At 41.8% G+C, this 20955-nt stretch overlaps 2 protein-coding genes and 1 non-coding gene across 3 annotated transcripts; all 3 read left to right on the top strand.

Moving 5' to 3' along the window:
* The first annotated feature begins 12030 nt into the window (after positions 1 to 12030).
* TRNAL-UAA (transfer RNA leucine (anticodon UAA)) lies at positions 12031 to 12114 on the top strand. The gene has a single exon. It is a non-coding gene; the product is annotated as a tRNA-Leu (tRNA).
* A 3153-nt stretch (positions 12115 to 15267) lies between these two features.
* On the top strand, positions 15268 to 16575 carry LOC142498116 (uncharacterized protein F54H12.2-like). The gene has a single exon (XM_075606621.1). It carries the CDS (start codon positions 15268 to 15270, stop codon positions 16573 to 16575), a length of 1308 nt encoding a protein of 435 aa, XP_075462736.1.
* A 1843-nt stretch (positions 16576 to 18418) lies between these two features.
* LOC142497345 (uncharacterized) lies at positions 18419 to 20578 on the top strand. Its single transcript, XM_075605005.1, has 5 exons — positions 18419 to 18616; positions 18712 to 18789; positions 18893 to 18991; positions 19257 to 19418; positions 19569 to 20578. The coding sequence occupies exons 1-5, from the start codon at positions 18544 to 18546 to the stop codon at positions 20576 to 20578; spliced, it is 1422 nt and encodes a 473-aa protein (XP_075461120.1). The 5' UTR covers positions 18419 to 18543.
* Positions 20579 to 20955: the final 377 nt, after the last annotated feature.

Here is a 20955-nt window from a genome sequence, read left to right as displayed (position 1 = left end):
AACGCAAACAAGGTTACGAACGAGCAAAGTTGGACTTAGAAAAAATTCCAGTAAAAAGTCAGTTTTAGAGCGCAAAGTGCCTGTTTGCGTTGCTTAGTGCATCGGGTTCAGCGCAAGATCACGTTCTAAGAGCACTTTGCGCTCTAAAAGCGACTTAACGGAGCTTAGTGCATGATCCCCTAAGTCTGCTGGTCAGAAAGTATATCGCACAGCAGATGCTAACGCCAATTATATACTTTGGGCACATAGTATATGGCACAGAACCCCAAACCCACCTTAGCAAACTTGATACCCTCTACAATTACATATACACTTTTGTCCTCCAATGCAACTACAACACACATCACTGCAAAATGCTCAAAGAACTATATTGGTCATCACTTGAGTCTAGGATAAAGTCAATCTTTCCTGTCTTGCCTTCAAATACTTTCTGGGCAAGCTACCCGTCTATCTGAACAAGCTCCTCCCCCTTACTACATGCAGCACTTATCATCTGAGATCTGACTCCAAAACTGTTCATGGTCCCAAGGCTCAACAAAGTATCCGGACGCTCCTCCTTCTCTTACCGTGCATCTCACAACTGCAACAATCTACCTGTAATGGGTGCTCACCACAAACAGGACAGGATCGTGAGGCTTGAGGTGGGTATGTTAGTAACCACCGACCGGCAACCGAGCAACCAAGTCAGGAGTGCAGAGTGAAGGTCGTGTAGCTGGGTCAGGGTAGGAGAAGACAGAATGGTCGTGGTACTTGCCGTGGTCAAGGGTAAGAGAGATCGGATAGTCATTGAGCGGTGCCGGGGTCCAAGCATATAGAAGGTAGAAGTCCAAATGCAAGCCGAGTCCAGGGGTCAGAGAAGGTGGAGGTCCAAGCCGAGGTCAAAAACGAGCAAAAGAAGCAAGACAAGGTCAGACAAGGCAATAGCAGGGCAGCAGGGTGTTTGAGGAAAACACTAGCTACACAAACCGAAGTTTAAGCTCAGTCAGTTTGCAGCAGGGCTGGCTGAGCATTTACGGAACAGGCAGCCAATGGTAGGATAGCAGACAGCTGCATGGTAATGAATGAAACCCGCCCCTTAGACATATTCAGTCCACTGATAGGCAGGGGCGGGGAGAAGTGCAGGTGAAGAATAAGTGGAGATGAAATGAACCCCTCGTGTACCCATGGCAATGCGGCGCCTGCGCGTAGCTTGCGGACAGTGCGCATCACCCTTGACGTCACAGATGTTAATTATCATACATTTTTAAATCTGTAAGGACATGGAGAGTGTCCTTTCAGTCACCTTTTCTGCTAGCCAGAGGGTCTTAGGAATTTATACGATGGACTTTCAAGATACAAATGTCATTACCAGGTCAATTTCTGGGGCATCTGGGCCCCTCACCCATCAAAACATATTGTTTGTCATTGTTTTATTGACCAATAAATTCACTGACCAGGTTAACCAAGATAACCTCACAGGAGACAGAGAAAAATAGGTATTTTTAAACTGGGAGTTAACCCCTTGGTTGCTGCATTGGTAACACAACTGAACAGTTTAAGGGCATTCGTGTGACAGCACTCAATAACTATTTTGTACTGTTGAGCTAAAGTAGCTATGTAGTTCTTTTTATATATTAATATCCTTTGACCAACATTAAAGATATTCAGAGTTTATGAATAATCTTCAAAACCGATTTCTCATTAATTATTTGCAAAAACAAATTTAGTGTTCAGAGAATCTAATTCATACTCATGAATTTTCCCATCTGTAGTGTGGCAGATAAACACCTACATCCTTTTGGAAAATGCAGAAGGAAAAAGTGATAAATAATCTACATTGTAGCTTTGCATCAGATACTTCCTCCTACTGGGATTTAATGAAGCGTTCAAATTGGCTGAGTTGCTAAAGATATCTCAATGTTTGTAACTTATAGAAGCCATGACTGGAATTTTTGAAAGTTTGAGTAAATGTCAAATTGACCAGCTACATAGAAATATGAATAAAAAACTGTGCAGCAAAACATTACGGTTACATACAAAAATATTAATAGTAGTAAGAGGTTGTGCATGGCCCATTTTCTATTAAATATTTGACTTTGAAAAGAAAAAACTTGCAGTGAATATAATGATAAATTAACTCATTCAACCTAACTATACTAAACCACCTTAAAATCCACCTTCTTAATGAAGCTCCATGGCTGATAATTTACACCTAATACATAAACCTTGGCCCCTGGCAGACACACTTACCAGAACACCCTCCTACTGTCTTTGTACGTTATTCCTACCAATCAATTAGATTGTAAGCTCTTCGGAGCAGGGCCTCCTTTTTCTAAATATTACTTTATTGTCTGAAGCACTTCTTCCCATTATGTGTTATTTGTATTATTTGTTATTTATATGATTGTCACGTATATTACTGCTGTAAAGTGCTATGTACATCAATGGCGCTATTAAATAAAGATATACATACAGTACATAATTCCATGCGGGATCCCCGCATGGGCGGGATAACCCCTCCCATGAACCAATACACAGTAATGAATAATACACACACAATGTTGTTAACTAGTCTTTACTGTACACACACTAACATATAACAACCACATAGAATAACAGAACTCCTGGGAAGGAGAGAGAGGGGGAGAAGGGAAGGAGAGAGAGGTGGGAAAGAGATAGATAGATGGGGAAGGAAAGAGAGAGGGGGGAAGGAGAGAGAGGGGGGAAGGAGAGAGAGGGGGGAAGGAGCGATAGGAGGAAGGAGAGAGAGGGGGAAGGAGAGAGGGGGGGAAGGTGGGAGAGAGGGGGGAAGGAGGAGAGAGAAGAGGGTGGAGAGAGAGGAAGAAGGAGAGAGAGGGGAAAAGAGATAGATAGAGGGGGAGGAGAGAGAGGGGCGGAGGAGAGGGGAGGAAGGAGAGAGAGACGGGAGAGAGAGTGAGAGAGGGGGGGAAGGGGAGAGAGAGAGGGGGGAAGGAGGAGAGAGGGGAGGGAGAGAGAGGGGGGAAAGAGAAATAGAGGGGGAAGGAGAAAAAGAGGGGGAAGAGAAAGAGATGGGGGAATGAGAAAGAGACATGGGGAAGGAGAAATGGGAATAAAGAGGAGGGAGAGTGATAAAGAGAATGGGGGCAGGGATATTGGAAGAGAGGAGAGGAACTGAGTGTGCTGCTGCCTACTGGCTGCCCTGGAGGATTGAGGGGGCCTGTTAGAGGCCTTTGGAGGGAGCCTGCCGAGCAGCCTGCTGAAAGATGCCCACAGAGGTGCCTGTCAGGTAAACCTCCATTCTACCTGTCTACAGCAAGCTGCCTGACAGGCACCTCCACAGACACCTTCCAGCAGGACACCTCTGCAGATAAGGCCAGATTAGGTTTGCCGGCAGGATAGTGACGGAGAGCGGCAGGAGCTGGGAGTCGGCAACCTGCAGAGAGACGCAAGTAGGAGCTAAAAGAGCCATATGTGGCTCGGAAGCCTCTGGTTGCCAACCCCTGTCTTAAGGTGAATGGTTTATACCCACACCCCTCGCTTGTATGTTTCTAACGATCCTTCTTGGTATAGTAAAGGAGCAATAGAATGTTGGGACAGAGTCAACATTTTTGTTGTTGTTGCAGAAACTGAGAGCTAACAAGTAAAAAATGCACTGATCACTTAGGAGATGCTTAGAATGGGAGGCGGAAAGAGAGGGTGGGTGGACAAGGTGCAGATAAAGAATTGAAGTGAGGATCTCTTATTAGACATAGCTAGAAGAAAAAGCATAGACTGACGATCAATTTATCCTGTGGGACCAAGTCATGTCAGTCCATCCCTGCTGCTCAAGCAATTGTATAATCTATTGGGATTGAAAATAGATTTGTACTTGGTTTCACTATGTGCGACTAGCCCCATGTACTGTAGTATTGATTCTCCATGTGAAATATTGACTAGAATAATGAGTATATATAAATATGCAAGTAAAACGAACTGGACAGAACCAACATTATCATGTAAAACAAAGGTATGGACATTAATGGTGTGTTTTGCTTGTTTGTCTTGAACGTTTAGGGAAAAGGGTCCTAAGCTGTATATATCTTTGTGTTTAGTAGAATAATACATGGAACAGTCTTCAAATTTAGAATAAAAAGAACATACAATTTAAACATCTTATAGAATATATGTGCTTTCATTTTTAAGATTGCTTTTTTGAGGTGGGGATTTGAGGTATGTTTCTATTTAGCTGTGGATCATTATGTTAAATATCTTCCCTGAGATATTCATACTGTAACCCTCAGACACCCCCCCCCCCCCCGGTCGCAGATTGAACCCCCTAGGGTGTGTTAAGGTCTGGCTACATGTGTCTTGGTGGTGCATACCTGTGAGGAACAGGAGGGCCTGAGTCTCCCGCGATGGTATGGGGGACAACAGGGACAGGTTTCTGGGGTACATACCTTCATCTGGTTCTAGTGGTGCATCACCTCCATCTCTGGCAAGCCCTATTAGGGTAGGGTGAAATCCTTCCAGAGAACCCCACTCTGGGGCGAGAGATTTCAGTCTCACACAGTCTCTTATAAAACAGCAGCAGCTTCTTTATTGCTCACAGCACACAGCAGAGTAGCAACAGCAGCACAGGGTACAGCAGGTATAGGATATTCTCTTCCTCCAGACTGTACACCTTCAGGATGGGCTGTCTGGGGCTCTTTGTTCCCTGCCACCACCCCAAGCCGCAGGGGCTCAGGGTGGGGCTAGCTCTTCCCTCGCCCCCTATGCAGGGTGAGAGGCACTGGTCCACCACAGTTCTATCAACTCTAATCAGGGCCTGCCTGATCTCCTCCAATGTAACACACTAATCCTCTGCAACTCATTACTCAGAACTGACTACTCCTAAATTGACTGTGCACTGCCCTTTATGACTTTGGCAGGCCCCTCCCCTATGTCTCTTGCCTTAGACACAGAGTCAGGTGGCCTAACTACACCACTCAGGGCAGGGCTTGAAGCGGGGGAAACCCACGATAACTACTGGCAGCCTGCCATTAGCAGGGCTTACACCAGTAGGAGGATAGACGTATAGCCCATTTTCTTTCCAGGGCTACACTACACAAACTGGTTTTTTTTTATTAGAAGAGGTTCCTTGGTACCATCTAGTTTAAAGCAACAGTCCACCTAACCCCATTTGTTTTAGTGTACCTAAACCAGGGCTATCCCTTAGGACTACATTGCATTTACCACTGACTGGGAGTCATCACTGATTCAAAAAATTAGTCTTGAAAATGACTGAGAATGTAAGTGAAATAATTGGGACATTTCGGTTCTCTTGTTTAGGTAAAAAACAGAATAAGAGAAATCTTTATGTGTTAATGTTAATTAAATTAACCAATCTATGGAATTTTACAAAAGCTGGCAATATGACGTAGGATGTTTACCAGTTATTATATACCAGTTATGTAGCCCCTCAGCTACGGACTACTAGTAGTTAAGGGGTTAAGGACCCTAGAGGGTTAATTGTGTGGGATCACAAAGAGTTATTTCGCTCCCCATAATGTGATACATGATGACTTGGAGAAAGAATAACTACTCCCAGAAGGTCTTGGAAAAGGTGATGTCACCATAGGGAGATGAGAGAATATGGATATTTCTTTTTCTACACGTTTTAACTTATGGTGGGTGAAAAAGGCAACAAGAAACCTCCACCGTATTGCATATAGCAAATAAAAAGATCACTTGTGAGCACATTCACATGTCTTAGGCAGGTCTGCAACCCTGCCTTTCACCATTATCCCCTTCCACTGCAGCAAGGGATTCTGGGAAATGACATGCAAATGAGCACACAATGTGTCATCTTTTGTCTGAAAAAACATTGTTACATGGAGCCCATATAAGCTAATGCTCGCTGTTAACACAGCTTTAAAAGCACAGCATGGGAATCAGATGCAAAGCCATAGAAACCATTGACAGACATGTTTCAACCTTAATGGGTATAATCAGTGTGAAGTTGGTTGTACTGCTGGCTTTGAATTTGCATAAGGTTGAAACATGCCTGTGAATAGTTTCTCTGGCTTTGCATCATATAGTCCAAAGGCACAAACCAATTTTATATTTCCCGCTCGGCCTCAAGCCTCATTTTGGGGGTCTCAGGCAAAGCCCTTGGAGCACACCACTTAGTCAGCTTCAACACCAGCATAAGGCAAAAAATGGGGGAAGGGGAACACAAAATGAATGTGTCCCCTAAAGAATTCACTAACTGCACTCCTACAAAATGTAAAATCTAACTTTTAATAAATTTACTTAAAACATATATTACCAAACGTTGTGTACTAAGTATTAAAAATGAATTAAATTAACAATGTCGTACATCCCTGTCAATAAATGTGTGATTATACAATCCCAGAATCAATATTCCTGGGGTTGGAAGGACAAAGGATGTTATAAGTCAGGGTGTTAACCCCTCTGGAGCAAGTATGCAAACTGTAGGTAAACGTATCCTACGCGGTGAGCCTTTGGATGGTCAGAAATATAGCGATCCTGCTCAGTTATATACCAGCAAGCACCTATAATGGTAGTAAAAAACTTTGAAGGTAACGCTGACACAGGCTCTGTTATTAGAAAATAATTCACATCATAGTAAAGCTGGGACTCACAGTATCATTAACAGTGAGTTACCCAGCAGAGAGGCTCTAGTTGTGCATATATCATATAGAGCAGGAAGGCAAACTCACTGCCTGTTGTTAAGATTATCCAGCTAATGCTGTCTGCATATATAGAACCAGGAGACGTAAAAGCACTACATTAAAAACAGCTCCAAGTAGGAGACTGACACAACTGCGCGTCCTGGACAGCATTAGCTTCCAGTGTCAGCGTTACCTTCAAAGTTTTTTACTACCATTATAGGTGCTTGCTGGTATATAACTGAGCAGGATCGCTATATTTCTGACCATCCAAAGGCTCACCGCGTAGGATACGTTTACCTACAGTTTGCATACTTGCTCCAGAGGGGTTAACACCCTGACTTATAACATCCTTTGTCCTTCCAACCCCAGGAATATTGATTCTGGGATTGTATAATCACACATTTATTGACAGGGATGTACGACATTGTTAATTTAATTCATTTTTCATACTTAGTACACAACGTTTGGTAATATATGTTTTAAGTAAATTTATTAAAAGTTAGATTTTACATTTTGTAGGAGTGCAGTTAGTGAATTCTTTAGGGGACACATTCATTTTGTGTTCCCCTTCCCCCCTTTTTTGCCTGATTCACTTTTCAGTTCACAGTTTGCACCCACATTTACAATTACCACTATTATATACTTTATCACTTCACTCAATTAGTGCGGCCCTGTGATCACTCCCGAACCTCCTCCTTGTACTCTAAGAACACCAGCATAAGAAGGAACTGTGGAGCTCAGATTGGGCCCCCATTATATAGTTTCCCTGCTTCCACTGAAAAGCATGGGAAATGGAGCGATGACCAATCACAGCACGGATGTTGTACCGGGACCAATCACAGCATGAAGGCTCACCTGGATTAGTCAATCTGGGCCGGAGGTGTGTCAATGTGGAAAGAACAACCCACAGGGAGTGGGCTCAAAGAACTGGTATTTAATTTTGGCCAATGAGCAAACCGCCTACCAAGGCTTGCCCAGCAACTGTTTCCTTGGCCTGCCAGATATTTCCCGCCGAGATGGCGCCTTCGTGCCTGAAGGTAAACAAAGGCTCCTCTTTCCAGACCAAAATATTCCAAAAAGCCAACCATCCCCCTTTCCCCAAACCATACAGCCCTTTTTGCCGAGCGGAACCCTTGTTTCCTGGACATGCAGGCTGGGTAAGGGAATATCAGCCCTGCATGTCAGTGGAACCCAGCAAGTACATTTTTGCACTTAGTAAACAGTATATCTCTCAGGAGTAAAGAATACACAGTTACAGGGAATTCAAGGGGCTACGAGGTACATTTAAACTGGGTAACACTGGTGTCTGTGGGCCGTATGAGCCACAGGGAGAGACAGACATGGGCTGGTCCCTGGGTCCCCTTCCAGCAAAATACACACATAAACAAATATACAGTATATCATCAAAACCATAGGTCTCAAGGATGGTGTAAGGGATGTGTGCAGAAGTTCATATAATGGATACCGATTAGGGTGAAATTATATCTTGGTTTTATTGAGCCTGGTCCTTTATCCAGGCAAAACATACAAAAACAACAAAAATAACAACCCCCTATCCCTTTGTAAGGGCTAACATACTTCCCCAGACCAATCTGTAGGACTGGAGGGATATTTCCATTACCAGCCTATCTGCCCAAAGTCTCAGGAGGAACCTTAAGCAGATGGCCCTCCATGTCAGTCTCTGGCAGATTCCTGGGTCCTCTGTGTCCAGGAAATATAGGTCTTTGGGTGTCTGGATGTCTTTATCTCAGCACACCTTTGTGCTCAAGACAGTGTCTGTGTGCAGGCTTTTATGCATTCCTGTGTCAGCGCAATTCTGACCTCAGGAATTCTCTCTCCTGTTTCCCACAAAAGGCTTTTCTTAGAGCTCTTATGTAGCCATGTGGACTCTAGTTAATTGCCTGTCTGCAATTAACCAGCTCCCTGCTGGATTTAGGGACAGTTTCTCTCAAACAGTGATAAGTCCCTGTTACATACCTCCCCTGTTTGTGGGAAGCTCGGGCTTAACACGGCCCAAACCCATCCTTCCACTCTCACTTGAGATATCTCTGCGGCTCAAATGAGAGTGGATGGAGTACAAGAACCCTAAGTCCCACTGGGATTGGAGCCCTTTCTCCAGGTTATTAGTGTCTCCTCCAGAATGTGCTTAAGATCAGCACTCCTCAGGTCGCTCGAGGAGGAATTTTTCCAAATACAGTCTTTCAACTGACCGCGCGGTCATGAGATTTCCCCTGCGTTGGGCGATCCTCTCTTTGTAGGCAGACTGTATGGCAACAGTCACAGAGCGTTTATGCAAATTGCTTTCTCTCGCCATCTTTTCCATGGACTCCATTTTAGCACTAAATGTCCATTCCTTGTAACCCTTGCTCAGGTCTTGAAAAGCCTCTGCCAGCTTACTTTTGAATTCTGTCTGATGTTCGGAATCTATTTCTACATACTAAACTCGTGCCATTTCATGGTATCACTTAAAGAGCATTCAAGAATAGTTATTTGAGTTTTCAGCTTTTGAAGCTGTCCTTCTGCACTTCTTTTTCCACTCAATGCAGTTGCCAGTTAAGCTTCTTTGGAATTGAGTTGCGATTCCACATCTCCCAGTTGACTCAGAGCAAGGCTTAAATCTATTTCCTTTTCTCTATTTCTGATCTGCCGGGCCCTCTCATTGTCCATCAATTTGCGGTCATCAGCCATCTTAGCCTCATAGCATAGTGTCAGGCTGGCCACTTAATGAATGGGCACCTCTTCACTCTCTTCCTTTTTGGTGAGCTGTGTCTTGAGCTCAGCAATATGCGTCTGCAGAGCTGTAAGTTGCTGGTATGTGTGTTTAGCTGCTAGCTTTAACTCATCAGCAAGAGATCCCTGTTTCTTGAGTGCATCCTGCAATTCTCCTCACAGGGTCTTTATCTCTTCACTATACTTTCTCTGAGCTTGCTTCCATGCATCCTTCATATTTTGGAATTCTCCAGGGTCGCCGCTGCTTGCGATTTCCACACCTCTTTCTCTTGAGCGTACTGACTTTTGGGGATGGAGCTCTCCTTCTCCATCTCTTGCTCTAGTTTCTGGCCCTTCTCATGCTCCCTCTCATACAGAGTCATCTGGCCTCTAAGCTTGGTCTCCAACGATGTTCTGGTGTGCTCTGGGTAGCCTTCAGTTCCTCATGCTGTTCTGAAAGGACATACTTGTTTCTTAGACATTCCTGCAGTACTTGTACTTCTTTAGCAGTCTGCAAATTTTCTTCCTGCAGAGTTCGCTGCTTCTCCTCGGCATTCTGGAGGTGGGTACAGAAACCTTGCAGTTGGTTCTGCAGTAGGTGCTCTGCTTGTGTGCGTTGTTCCAATGCTTCAAACTTTTCATCTTTCAATAGTCTATTCCTTTTTCCTAGCTCATGTAACTTGCTATTCATTTCACTGATGTGGTCAGTGAAATCAGAATTTACATCTTTCAGACTGGTATTTTCTCTTTTTACTGTGTCTATAATTTCCAGGGCCTTATTGTAGTCCTCCTTCCATTTACAAACTTCTGAGTTGAGATCTGGACTCCTGGTGTGAGACTTTTATTTCTAGGTTGAGGGTTCCTTTTGAGAGACTTTAAGATCCATATTTAGACTGCAGACAGCTTTTTGAGAGCTGTCCAGCTCCTCAGCGAGACTGTGAAGTTCCTTTTTAGAGACTTCCATTTCTATGCGGCAACTGCTGATTTCTTGGTGTTAGGCATTCAGTTCTATGCGGAGAGTATCAACCTCATTCTGCGAGACTTCCAACTCTCTATGGCACTCGCGAACCTCTTGGTGAAAGACTGTAATCTCTTTCAGTGCCTCCTCATACTTCTGTTTCAGACTAGCAATCATTCAGTCAGACTTGCTCTGCTTTTCATCCATGGTTGTAATAGTAGTGTTCGCAGTATCTAGATCCGTCCTTAGATCCTCCAATTAGGTCTTGGCCACCAAGTAAATTGTGAGCAGTCTTCTGTAGTTCAGCATTATTTTCTCTCTCCATTTTCAATTCTTCACGGAGCAGATCACGGTTATGCCTTGCAGCGCATCTTCAGGGCTGGCCAAGGGATCGTCACTCACTGGTTCCGGCTCCGCTTCCCTGGTATGGTTGGTTGAGGGTTCCTCACTGTTAGCACCAGAAAAACACTTCTTTGGGTTACCAACTTCTGCCTTGGGCCATCTGGATATCCTGTCTTCTGCATGACGAATCCTCCATTTTCTCTAGGCTGCAGGCATGGGCGTCCGCAGAATTTTTTTCTGGGGGGGGGGTCAAATTATTAATAACCACAGCGCAATGGCGGTCCCAGCTGTGGCACAGATTGGTCCCGACTTGGGAGTGAGACGGCTTTCATTGGTAGGTAGTGTTACCAATGAGAGCCGCATCACTCCCGAGTGCTACCAATGACAGTGCGCTGCGCTTCCTCCTGCGTAGCAGCATAGGCTAGCCTACCACTAACTGCCTGCCGCGGCACCAGGGGCACCCACCCACCTCCGTCCCGGTCCACCCACCTCCATCCCGGTCCACCCAGAGTCTGTTTTTGGCGTTTATAGCGCCGTAAACGTACTGTACGGTGCCATAAATGCCAAAAACAGCCCAGGACTGCGAGTGATCCAGGCAGAGCCGCCAACAGAAATCATGGGGCCCAGGACAAATGAAAGGAGCAGGCCCCCCCCCGAACCCAGAGCCCCCCCCCGTACCCATAGCGCACCTACCACGAAAAAATATCTTTTAGAGTGCAACTTTTACTTACCTGTTTTCTTATTGTACTACAGAATAAAACATTACAATGCAACCTGTTTATTTTTATATTTTCAACAAAAGACATGTGTCGGCCTGCCTGAGTAGTAGGGAGGCATACATTATGTCAAACTTTTTTTGACAGGTACCACGCCCCCTTTTCCCCTAAGCCCCGCCCCTTTTGGCCTTAAACCCGCCCTATGTCCCGCCCCTTCCGTATCCGGTCCCGCCCCATCCGTATCCGGCCCCGCCCCCTGCGCATTTTTAGGTTGCCGCCCCCTGCGCCAAAAAAACGCGGTTGACGCCCCCTACGCCAAAAAACCGCAGTTGACGCCCCCTACGCCAAAAAAACGCAGTTGACGCCCCCTAAGCCAAAAAACCGCGGTTGACATCCCCCAGACTCCATTTTTTATTATGATGTGCATTTTTTATTCTTTTTTGTGATTGGTGCGTACTGTTGACGTAGATTGGAGGGGGCGTATACATACGCGGGGCATGTCCGGGCATGTTTATAGGCTTTTGGGGCATGCCCGAACATGTTTTTTTCATACTGGGGCATGTCTGGACATGTTTATTCTGAAATAACGCCGTGCGCATGTCAGAAAAGTTCAAATGACGTTGAAAAGAGGGCGTAGCATTTTTTTTTAAATTCAGACAGAATACGGCTTTAAGAGGCTAAACCCTCAAGTGTCAGGGTGGCCGAGTGGTTTAAGGCGTTGGACTTAAGATCCAATGGACGTATGTCCACGTGGGTTCGAATCCCACCCCAGACATAATATTTTTATATATTTTTTTTTTATTTGTATATATATTTTTTATTTGTATAGAGACGGTACAGGGATTAGCCGCAACAGTCGGGGGTTACATATAAATAAAAAGCACAATTGTATGAGTCAAAAATTGCTTATTTTATTTTTTAAAAGATAACACAGTTTTCACCAGGAAATAATTACAAGACGTATTTACAAGTAAAAAAGTAAAACGGCTGTTAAGGCCTTAATAGACTAAAATCATCTAGAGGCGTTGAGTTAGTACGATACATAGTATAGAGGGACAGCAATACAATGTCTTATTTTACAGAGGGAAAAAAAAAAAATTAAACAGCTTATTTACAGTTTCAACCAGGCAATAATTACAATTCGTATTTACAAGTAAAAAAGTAAGTGAGTCATTTCAAAAGTCTTTGAAAAGCTTTTCATAGCAATTGATGCAATAACCTCATTAGCAGATGTTGTGGGGCCATAGTAAAAAAAGTAAATAAGTCATTTCAAAAGTCTTTGAAAAGCGTGTCATAGCAATTGACGCAATAACCTCATTAGCAGATGGTGTGGGGTCATAATGACAAGAAGCTAGACAAACACCATGGTTGTTAACTGAGAGCAGAGGTGTCGTGGGAACAGCCTCATTAACAGCGGTAAATAAGGCATTTCAAAAGACTTGGAAGAGCCTTGAACTGCGGGAGATTGTTTTAAACAGAAGCTGAAAACACCATAGAAGCATTATATTGTTTTATGAAATACTATTAAAGAATGCATAGCCATACAAGCTCAAAAAAAGCGGATGCACAATTACGAAAAATATATTACACGCCGAAAACGCCTGGTTCCTTTGGCGGCATACAGAGTTTAAATAATGCAGCACAAAAATACGGTATTTCAAACGCAACGGTCAAAAATTATCTTTCAGAGCAAGATGTCTATACGTTATACAAACCGGCGCGAAAAAATTTCAAAAGGAATATGATTTTAGTGTCCAATATCGATTCGCAGTGGCAAGCCGACCTCGTATCAATGATTGATTTTGCCAAGTGTAACGACGGAAATCGTTATATTTTGACCGTTATCGATATTTTGTCAAAATACGCCTGGGCAAAATTGTTGCAAAATAAAAAAGGGTTAAGCGTCGCTAATGCGTTACAAGAGATTTTTTTAGAGGGAAGGGTGCCTCAAAAGTTACAAACTGACGGGGGTAAAGAATTCTTGAATAAGAATGTTAATTTACTGCTCCAAAAATATGGCGTTAACAGGTTCATCGCCGGCAACGCCGTTAAGGCAGCCATTATTGAACGCTTTAATAGGACATTAAAAACGAAAATGTGGCGTTTTTTCACAGCACATAATACGCACAGGTACAGCGATGTGTTATCAGACTTAATATACAGCTATAACCACACGCCACATCGCACCATTAAGTGTGCGCCAAAGGATGTAACACAAGCGAATTCTCTCACCGTTTGGAATACTATTTATAGGTCACATGTGTGTTCTAAGAAACTTAAGCCACTTTTAAAAATTGGAGACCACGTTCGGATATCAAAATATAAAGGAGTTTTTACAAAGGGTTATGAACAGTGCTTTACAGATGAAATATTTATTATTGCTGATGTACGCACGAAAGGCGTAAAACCGCTGTATAAGATCACAGATAGCGCTGGTGAGGCCATAGAAGGCTCATTCTACGCTGAAGAGATACAAAAAATACCAAAGAATTTAAATCGCGTTTACAGAATTGAGAAGATATTAAAACAAAAAAGCGTAAGGCGTAAAATCGTCTACTACGTTAAATGGTGTGGATACCCTACAAAATTCAACAGCTGGATAGAAAAAGCACAACTAACTCGTTTGTAAAAAGACGTCACCATGGAGGATATTGCCTTTTATGTAACGCTGCCTAGTAATGCGTCATACGAAACGTTCCCCCAAAATGACATTTCTAATTATACGACAAAACTAGCCAAGCCCATTATTTTAAAAGGTGAATGGGAGGTTGCTTTAACAGAAATACAGTATCCGCATACTTGGAATACATTTGAAAACGTGGACGGTAACGTATCTGTAACACAACTAAGACCGCCGTTACGGAATGCTGCGCCAGACAGCACATTACATGTATCAACGCTAAACGCCATTAAATCAAACTTCATGGTAAAAGCGGGGTATTATAGTGATATTAATGAATTGATTAGGTCTATTAACGAGGCGATGGCCATCAGTAAAGTGAAATTGAAATATGACGACTTTGAAAGAATAGTATCTGTTCCGGGTTCACATCGCTTTACAGCCTCAGAGCGTATGATGAACATTCTAGGCATGGATTCTAATAATATCGATAAAATTGAAAAATGTGATAAAATATGAGCAGATATAAAAAACGGCTTTTATACAATATTTGTTTATACCGATATCATTATGCATCAACGCGTAGGTCACAGTTTTGTCCCCCTACTGCGGACTGTTGAAATCACCGGCAATAATAATGATATCATTACGCAGCGCTACATAAAGCCTGATTACATACCCGTCAGTAAATATCACATCGATTGCATTACAATCGAGATAAAGAACGACCAAAATAAGAACGTCTCATTCAAGTACGGGAAGGCCATTGTAAAACTGCACTTTCGCCCGCGCAAAGGCTCTCTGTATTGAGGGTCCGGCAACATGGTGGCTGTTAAAAACTATGGAGAACCACAGGTTTACAGTATGTACTATAGAGCACAAGCGGGAAATGGCTTACAGGGCTTTCATGGGAGCCCTTATATGTACGGCCGTGGATTAGCAGGCGTTTTCCGCAGTCTCTTTAGACGGGCGGTGCCTTTATTCAGGCGCGGCTTTGATATTGTAAAACCTCATGTAAAAACTGCAGCACTAAATATCGCTAGAGACGTTGTGGGTCGTGTTTCAACCGCTGTGACGAATAAAATGGGTGGTGCAGCACAAGACGGATCAGGACTCGTGTACATCAGTAGAAGCAGTGCTAAAGGCAAACGCAAGCGCAGCGTTGCATTCCCACCCAGCACAACCCGTTATCAAAACAAAAAGAACAGTCGCAACGTCAGAAAGAAGAAAAAAACCTCGCGACAGAACTTAAACGACATCTTTTGATTCATTTGACAAGACAAAAAAATAAATAAAAGTTATTTCAGCATGGCGTTTATTCACACCAACTCCATAGAATGCGCTAAATCTGAACTGGATATCTTTGAAATACAGCCTACACAGACGAGCATAGAAAAAAGTCTGTATGTGGAAATACAACCGTTGGCCGCCCTTTCAGAAACGGCACCGTTGGAGTTTTATATCGCTGGCAACGGGGAACATTATTTCGACCTCAATAATACTTTGATTTACATTACGTGTAAAATCGTCAAACAGGACAATACACCGATTGCTGATGGAGCACGCGTGAGTCTAATCAATTATCCGATAGCAACGCTTTTCAATCAGTTAGATGTAACTTTGGGGGACAGACTCATATCGCAATCCAATAACCTGTACGCATATCGGGCGTATATTGAAACAATTCTGAACTATAGCGCTGATGCATTATCCACGCAGTTTACCACCGGTTTATTTTACAAGGATACAGCGGGGCAACACCAAACCCGCACAGTGGGTGGTGATAACCATGGTTTTACAAAGCGTTCCCAAATGACAGAACGTGGTAAAGCCGTAGAATTACTGGGACATCTACATAGCGATATATTTTTTCAAGAGAAACTTATACTGAACGGTCTGGACTTAAAAATTAAACTCACTAGAAATAAAGATACATTTTGTTTAATGTCTGCTGAGGCTGAGCCGTTTAAGATTCAAATTCTAAACGCGTCGCTGTTTGTCAAAAGGGTGCAAATTGCGCCGGCAGTGCGCATAGGTCATGCGCAGGGGCTTTTAAGCGGCAACGCAAAATACACTATCGACCGTGTGGGGATGAAAATTTATAGCATCGCGGTCGGAAGTCGCGTATGCAATCTAGAAAACCTGTTTTTGGGTCAATTACCCAAACTGGTCATTATAGGATTCGTTGATAATGACGCTTTTTCTGGTGCTTACGATAAAAACCCCCTTTGTTTCAAACACAACCATGTGAATTTTGCAGCGCTGTATTTAGACGGCGAACAAATACCGACAAAACCGTTTCAACCAGACTTTGAGAATGCTAATTCTATTAGAGAATACATGGCCCTGGTACAAATTGCCGGTAAACAAAATGCAGACGCTGGATTTCTCATTAATCGTGAAGAGTATGTTGAGGGGTACACGCTATTTGCGTTTGATTTGTCACCCGATCAGGAACGCGGTGGTCACTTCTCACTAATTCGCAATGGAAACCTGAGGGCTGAAATACGCTTTTCAAGGGCTCTGGATAGAACCGTTAATATTATTGTGTACGGCGTTTTTGATAACGTTATTGAGATAAATCAGAGAAGAGAAGTGTTATATGACTTTCTCTGAATAAAAAAAAAAAGAATGAATACCGTGCAAATAACACAGTTTTTAAGCGCCGATCGATTCACCCGTGGATTGTTTCAAGGAGTTTACCCCTGCGATTTATTACCCCGTCGCGCGCTGACAAATGCACCCACATGTTTCATCATAAATACACATCCTCATAACGGTCCTGGTGAGCACTGGTTGGCGATTTTTTTTGATACAGATGGTTCTGGACATTTTTTCGACTCATACGGATTATCACCAAAAAGTGAACTCTTTCCTAAAGAAATTTTACAGTTTTTAAATACGAACGTGAATCGTATAACGTTTCAGAACGCACAGTTGCAAGATACTTTGTCTTCTGTCTGCGGTGAATTTTGTATTTTTTTCATTCATCACATGTGGAAAGGTTTAACATTTGAAGAGATCTTAAAAAGTTTCACTAATGATTTAAAAAAAAATGACCGCATAGTCGCTAATTTTGTGAGAAAGCGTATGAGACATTTTAAGCGGCGATATGTACACATTGACTGTACACAAAAATGTGTGGCCTGTTATAAAAATATATAAGGCCATTTTTTTAAAAACATGTGTCTGATGTGTAATGTTTAATAAAAGACTAATTATATTATACACTGCCAACAATGTCTTGTTTTGTTTTATTTTTATGGTCTTTTGCAGCACTTTGATAATATAGATAAGTTAGTAAAAAATAAATAAATATATATATAATAAATCAGAAGGGTTAAGAACAGACCTTATAATAATTAAAGCTATTAAACAAAGAACAAGACAGCCTCAAGAGGATTGTTCACACCCCCACTAGCCATTGAAGGTGGAGCTACGAATTGTTAGAGCCTCAAGAAAAAACTATTTAAGAGGGGGCTTTTGAAATACTTCTGTCTCTAGCCTCATTGATCGTGAGTGCCCTTACATCCAGTCTGTGCCTAGCAGTGCTCTCAATATAACGGCATGGTGAGTAAACATAATATTGACTGTATTGTTTTATTCATGTCTGTCTTTTTTTCAAAACTGTGATATAATATACCTAAACCCTGATATATTATTTTATAGAATGATAATTACTGTATTTTAATGGCATTGAATGTATTTTTATGTAAACTTTATGTAATATACAGGACCTTTTTTTTTATTAGCGTATATTGAGTGTATTGTTTTATTCATATATGTCTTTTCAAAGTAGCATTTAATGTTTTTCTAAAAAGTGGCCCCGTTGATAATATAGTACATACTGTAGAACCTAAGGCCATAATATATTAGACCTAAAAATGTGATATAATATACCTAAACCCTTGATATATTATTTTATAGACTGCTAATTACTGTATTTTAAGGGCATTGAATGTATTTTTATGTAAACTTTATGTAATATACAGGACCTTTTTTTTTTTATTAGCGTATATTGAGTGTATTGTTTTATTCATATATGTCTTTTCAAAGTAGCATTTAATGTTTTTCTAAAAAGTGGCCCCGTTGATAATATAGTACATACTGTAGAACCTAAGGCCATAATATATTAGACCTAAAAATGTGATATAATATACCTAAACCCTTGATATATTATTTTATAGACTGCTAATTACTGTATTTTAAGGGCATTGAATGTATTTTTATGTAAACTTTATGTAATATACAGGACCTTTTTTTTTTTATTAGCGTATATTGAGTGTATTGTTTTATTCATATATGTCTTTTCAAAGTAACATTTAATGTACTTTATTTTTCTAAAAAGGGGCAAGTGTATTGTTTTATTCATATATGTCTTTTCAAAGTAACATTTAATGTACTTTATTTTTCTAAAAAGGGGGCCCCCGTGATAATATAGTATCATCTATTTTATATCATGATATTTAGTGTATTTTAATAGCATTGATTGTTTTGTTTTTTGTCCGTTTTTTTATCAGACTATATTGAAGGACTTTTAATGATAATATTTAAAGGCCTAGAATTGATTGTACTTTATAATACATGCAGGCTGACCGCTTCCAAACATATATTGCCGAAAATACACAGGGGAGTTCCACAGAGGCAGACCAAGAATGTAAGAATCGACAGAGGCCGCTTAAGACAGCTCTTTTTTTTTATTTTTATTTCTTTATTATTATTTATTTATTTTTGTAATTTTCTTTCATGTAGTTTTGGCTGCTGCACTTCAAGCTGAGCGGTTGGCTAATGACGCTCTAGACTGTCGATTTGGAAAACAGGTTACCGATGGTGCGTATTTATATAAAAGCGGTTGCATATACTTTTTTTTTTTTACTTTTAAAGTTACCTGTGTACATGAATAAACGCCTATGCGGTCTTTTATGCCGTACAGAACAAACCAAGGGGGGTACGGAAAACGGTGTACGATCTGTCAAACGTACGATCAAACAGCACAACCCTGATCCGTCCATAATGACAAATCAAAAACGGGGTATGTACTGTATGACAATGTATCGCTGTTATATTTAAAACTAACACTATAGACATGTTTTGAACTTATTTAAAACTTTATAGATTACGGCTGTAATTATATATCTAAGTGGACTAAGATAGTGTTTCTATTCATTTTATTACACTTTTTTTTTATAGCCGACATTAGGGGTCATGCAGCCACAATAATTGTGTAGTTATTTTTTTTATTTTTAAATGCTGCTGTCTATTATAAAACTTTTTAATAATGAGGTCATTGTTCACAGCTTCAAAAATGCACCGGCACCAAAGCGTTAGAAGCCCAAAAGTCGCCGCTGAAATGCAAATCCAGAACAAGAAACCACGGGCCCCGCAACCTGAAAAGAAAGTCAACGCTGAAATGCAAACCCAGAACAAGAAACCACGGGCCCCGCAACCTGAAAAGCATGGTGAGTCTATTGTGCTGTAATTCAAGCATCTATATACGTGATGTTGCGTAATGTAGTACTAACATAGTTCCTCAAGCTGTCTGGACTTTAATCTATTAATGAAATGAGCTGACAGTATTCTTTTTTTTTTTTTGTTGTTGATGTTTTTAGCCTCAAAGACGACCGTAAGGCATGCCACTAGACGTGTTCCTGATAAATGTACCCCTGCACACGACAATGAGCAGCCCAGCACATCAAAAGCTTTGTACGGTGTAAAGCGACCAACAACAACGGTTACGGTTACAATCGAACCACCACCAGCTACAATGTTGAACTCCCCAACAGCAAAGGCGGATATCATTTCGCGTGCCACCGGCGGTGAGTCAGCACGCATAAACACAACACCTGTATCAGGCCTGCAACAAGCCCAGTTGGAAAATATATTGCGTAGAATTGACTTTGGCAGACGCCCACGTGTAAATGACCCTGCTGTTGCACAGCCAACAATTAAAAGACGAAGGGTGCCTTTACAGGACATCACACCGGTCACAAACAGTAAAAGTCAAGGGTTTCCTTTACAGGACATCACGATTGTCACAAACAATGATCATGGGGCGCAGAAAGGTCAGTCAGGTAACTGTACGACGATTAATGACATTGATACACCGCATTATTGGCGATGGTTCTATAATCATTTTGTTTTTTGGATAGATTTAAATCGGCTTATAGAAAATGTAATAAGCGACTTGAAAACATTGATTTTTGTGAAAGAGCATGAACGCGATTTAGAGCGCATGAAAGCCTTGTTATTAAGGCTTCGCCGTTCAAGCGATATATTTCACAAGGGTGTAATGCATCTAAAGGGGGATTCAGGGGCCAACAACCAAAACATAATACACGACGTAATAATAACAACACCGTGTACTGACAATACACACCCAAAAGCCACAACAGCGCTGTGTATAGAGGACGAATCTGACATTGAGAGCCGGGGTTGTACTGAATACCTTTTCTGGGTGGATGTAAAGAGGTCTATCAACGCATTCATGCGTGAACTGTATTCACATTGTTGGGTGCCTCATGTCGAACGCAACATGTGTATGGAGCCGGCGTTCAAACTAAAACTTGATCGTTTAACGACTGTATTTAGCAACGGGGCCCAATTACTAACCAATTCATGACTAAATATGGTGGGCAGGGGCTTAGATCAACACCCCACGTTAAACAGAAGCACGCAGAGCAGCCAGCAGATAAATTATGTTGTAGACAACAACTCAGAACACACGCCAGAATGCTCATTAATGCCCGTTAGTACAGGTGATTTATCGACCCCCGTTATGAGCCCCAACTTAATTGCGGTCGAACATCCCCAGAGGGGTATAATGCCATTAATTTCTGTACAGTCAGAGTCATCTGTAAATGAAATTAATGTTGAAAGGTCTGTACTGCCGGTTGAAAATAGTGTTGAAATACATACACCACTGATAATACAGCCCCCTAACGATGCGGCGGATCAGTCTGTATTTTTGGAACGTGTAGCGCAGTACCAAAGAGTACG

The sequence above is a fragment of the Ascaphus truei genome, chromosome 6 (assembly GCF_040206685.1).
Source record: "Ascaphus truei isolate aAscTru1 chromosome 6, aAscTru1.hap1, whole genome shotgun sequence".
NCBI classification, from domain to species: domain Eukaryota; kingdom Metazoa; phylum Chordata; class Amphibia; order Anura; family Ascaphidae; genus Ascaphus; species Ascaphus truei.
The sequence above is the reverse complement of the archived record's forward strand: the minus strand, read 5'-3'. Positions and strand labels throughout refer to the sequence as shown.

Coding starts and splice junctions, on each gene's coding strand:
- LOC142498116 (XM_075606621.1), top strand. CDS start 15,268: ATGGCGTTTATTCACACCAACTCCATAGAATGCGCTAAATCTGAACTG.
- LOC142497345 (XM_075605005.1), top strand. CDS start 18,544: ATGCAGGCTGACCGCTTCCAAACATATATTGCCGAAAATACACAGGGG. Junction 18,617..18,711: donor CACAGAGGCAGACCAAGAAT/GTAAGAATCGAC, acceptor TCTTTCATGTAG/TTTTGGCTGCTGCACTTCAA. Junction 18,992..19,256: donor AATGACAAATCAAAAACGGG/GTATGTACTGTA, acceptor CATTGTTCACAG/CTTCAAAAATGCACCGGCAC.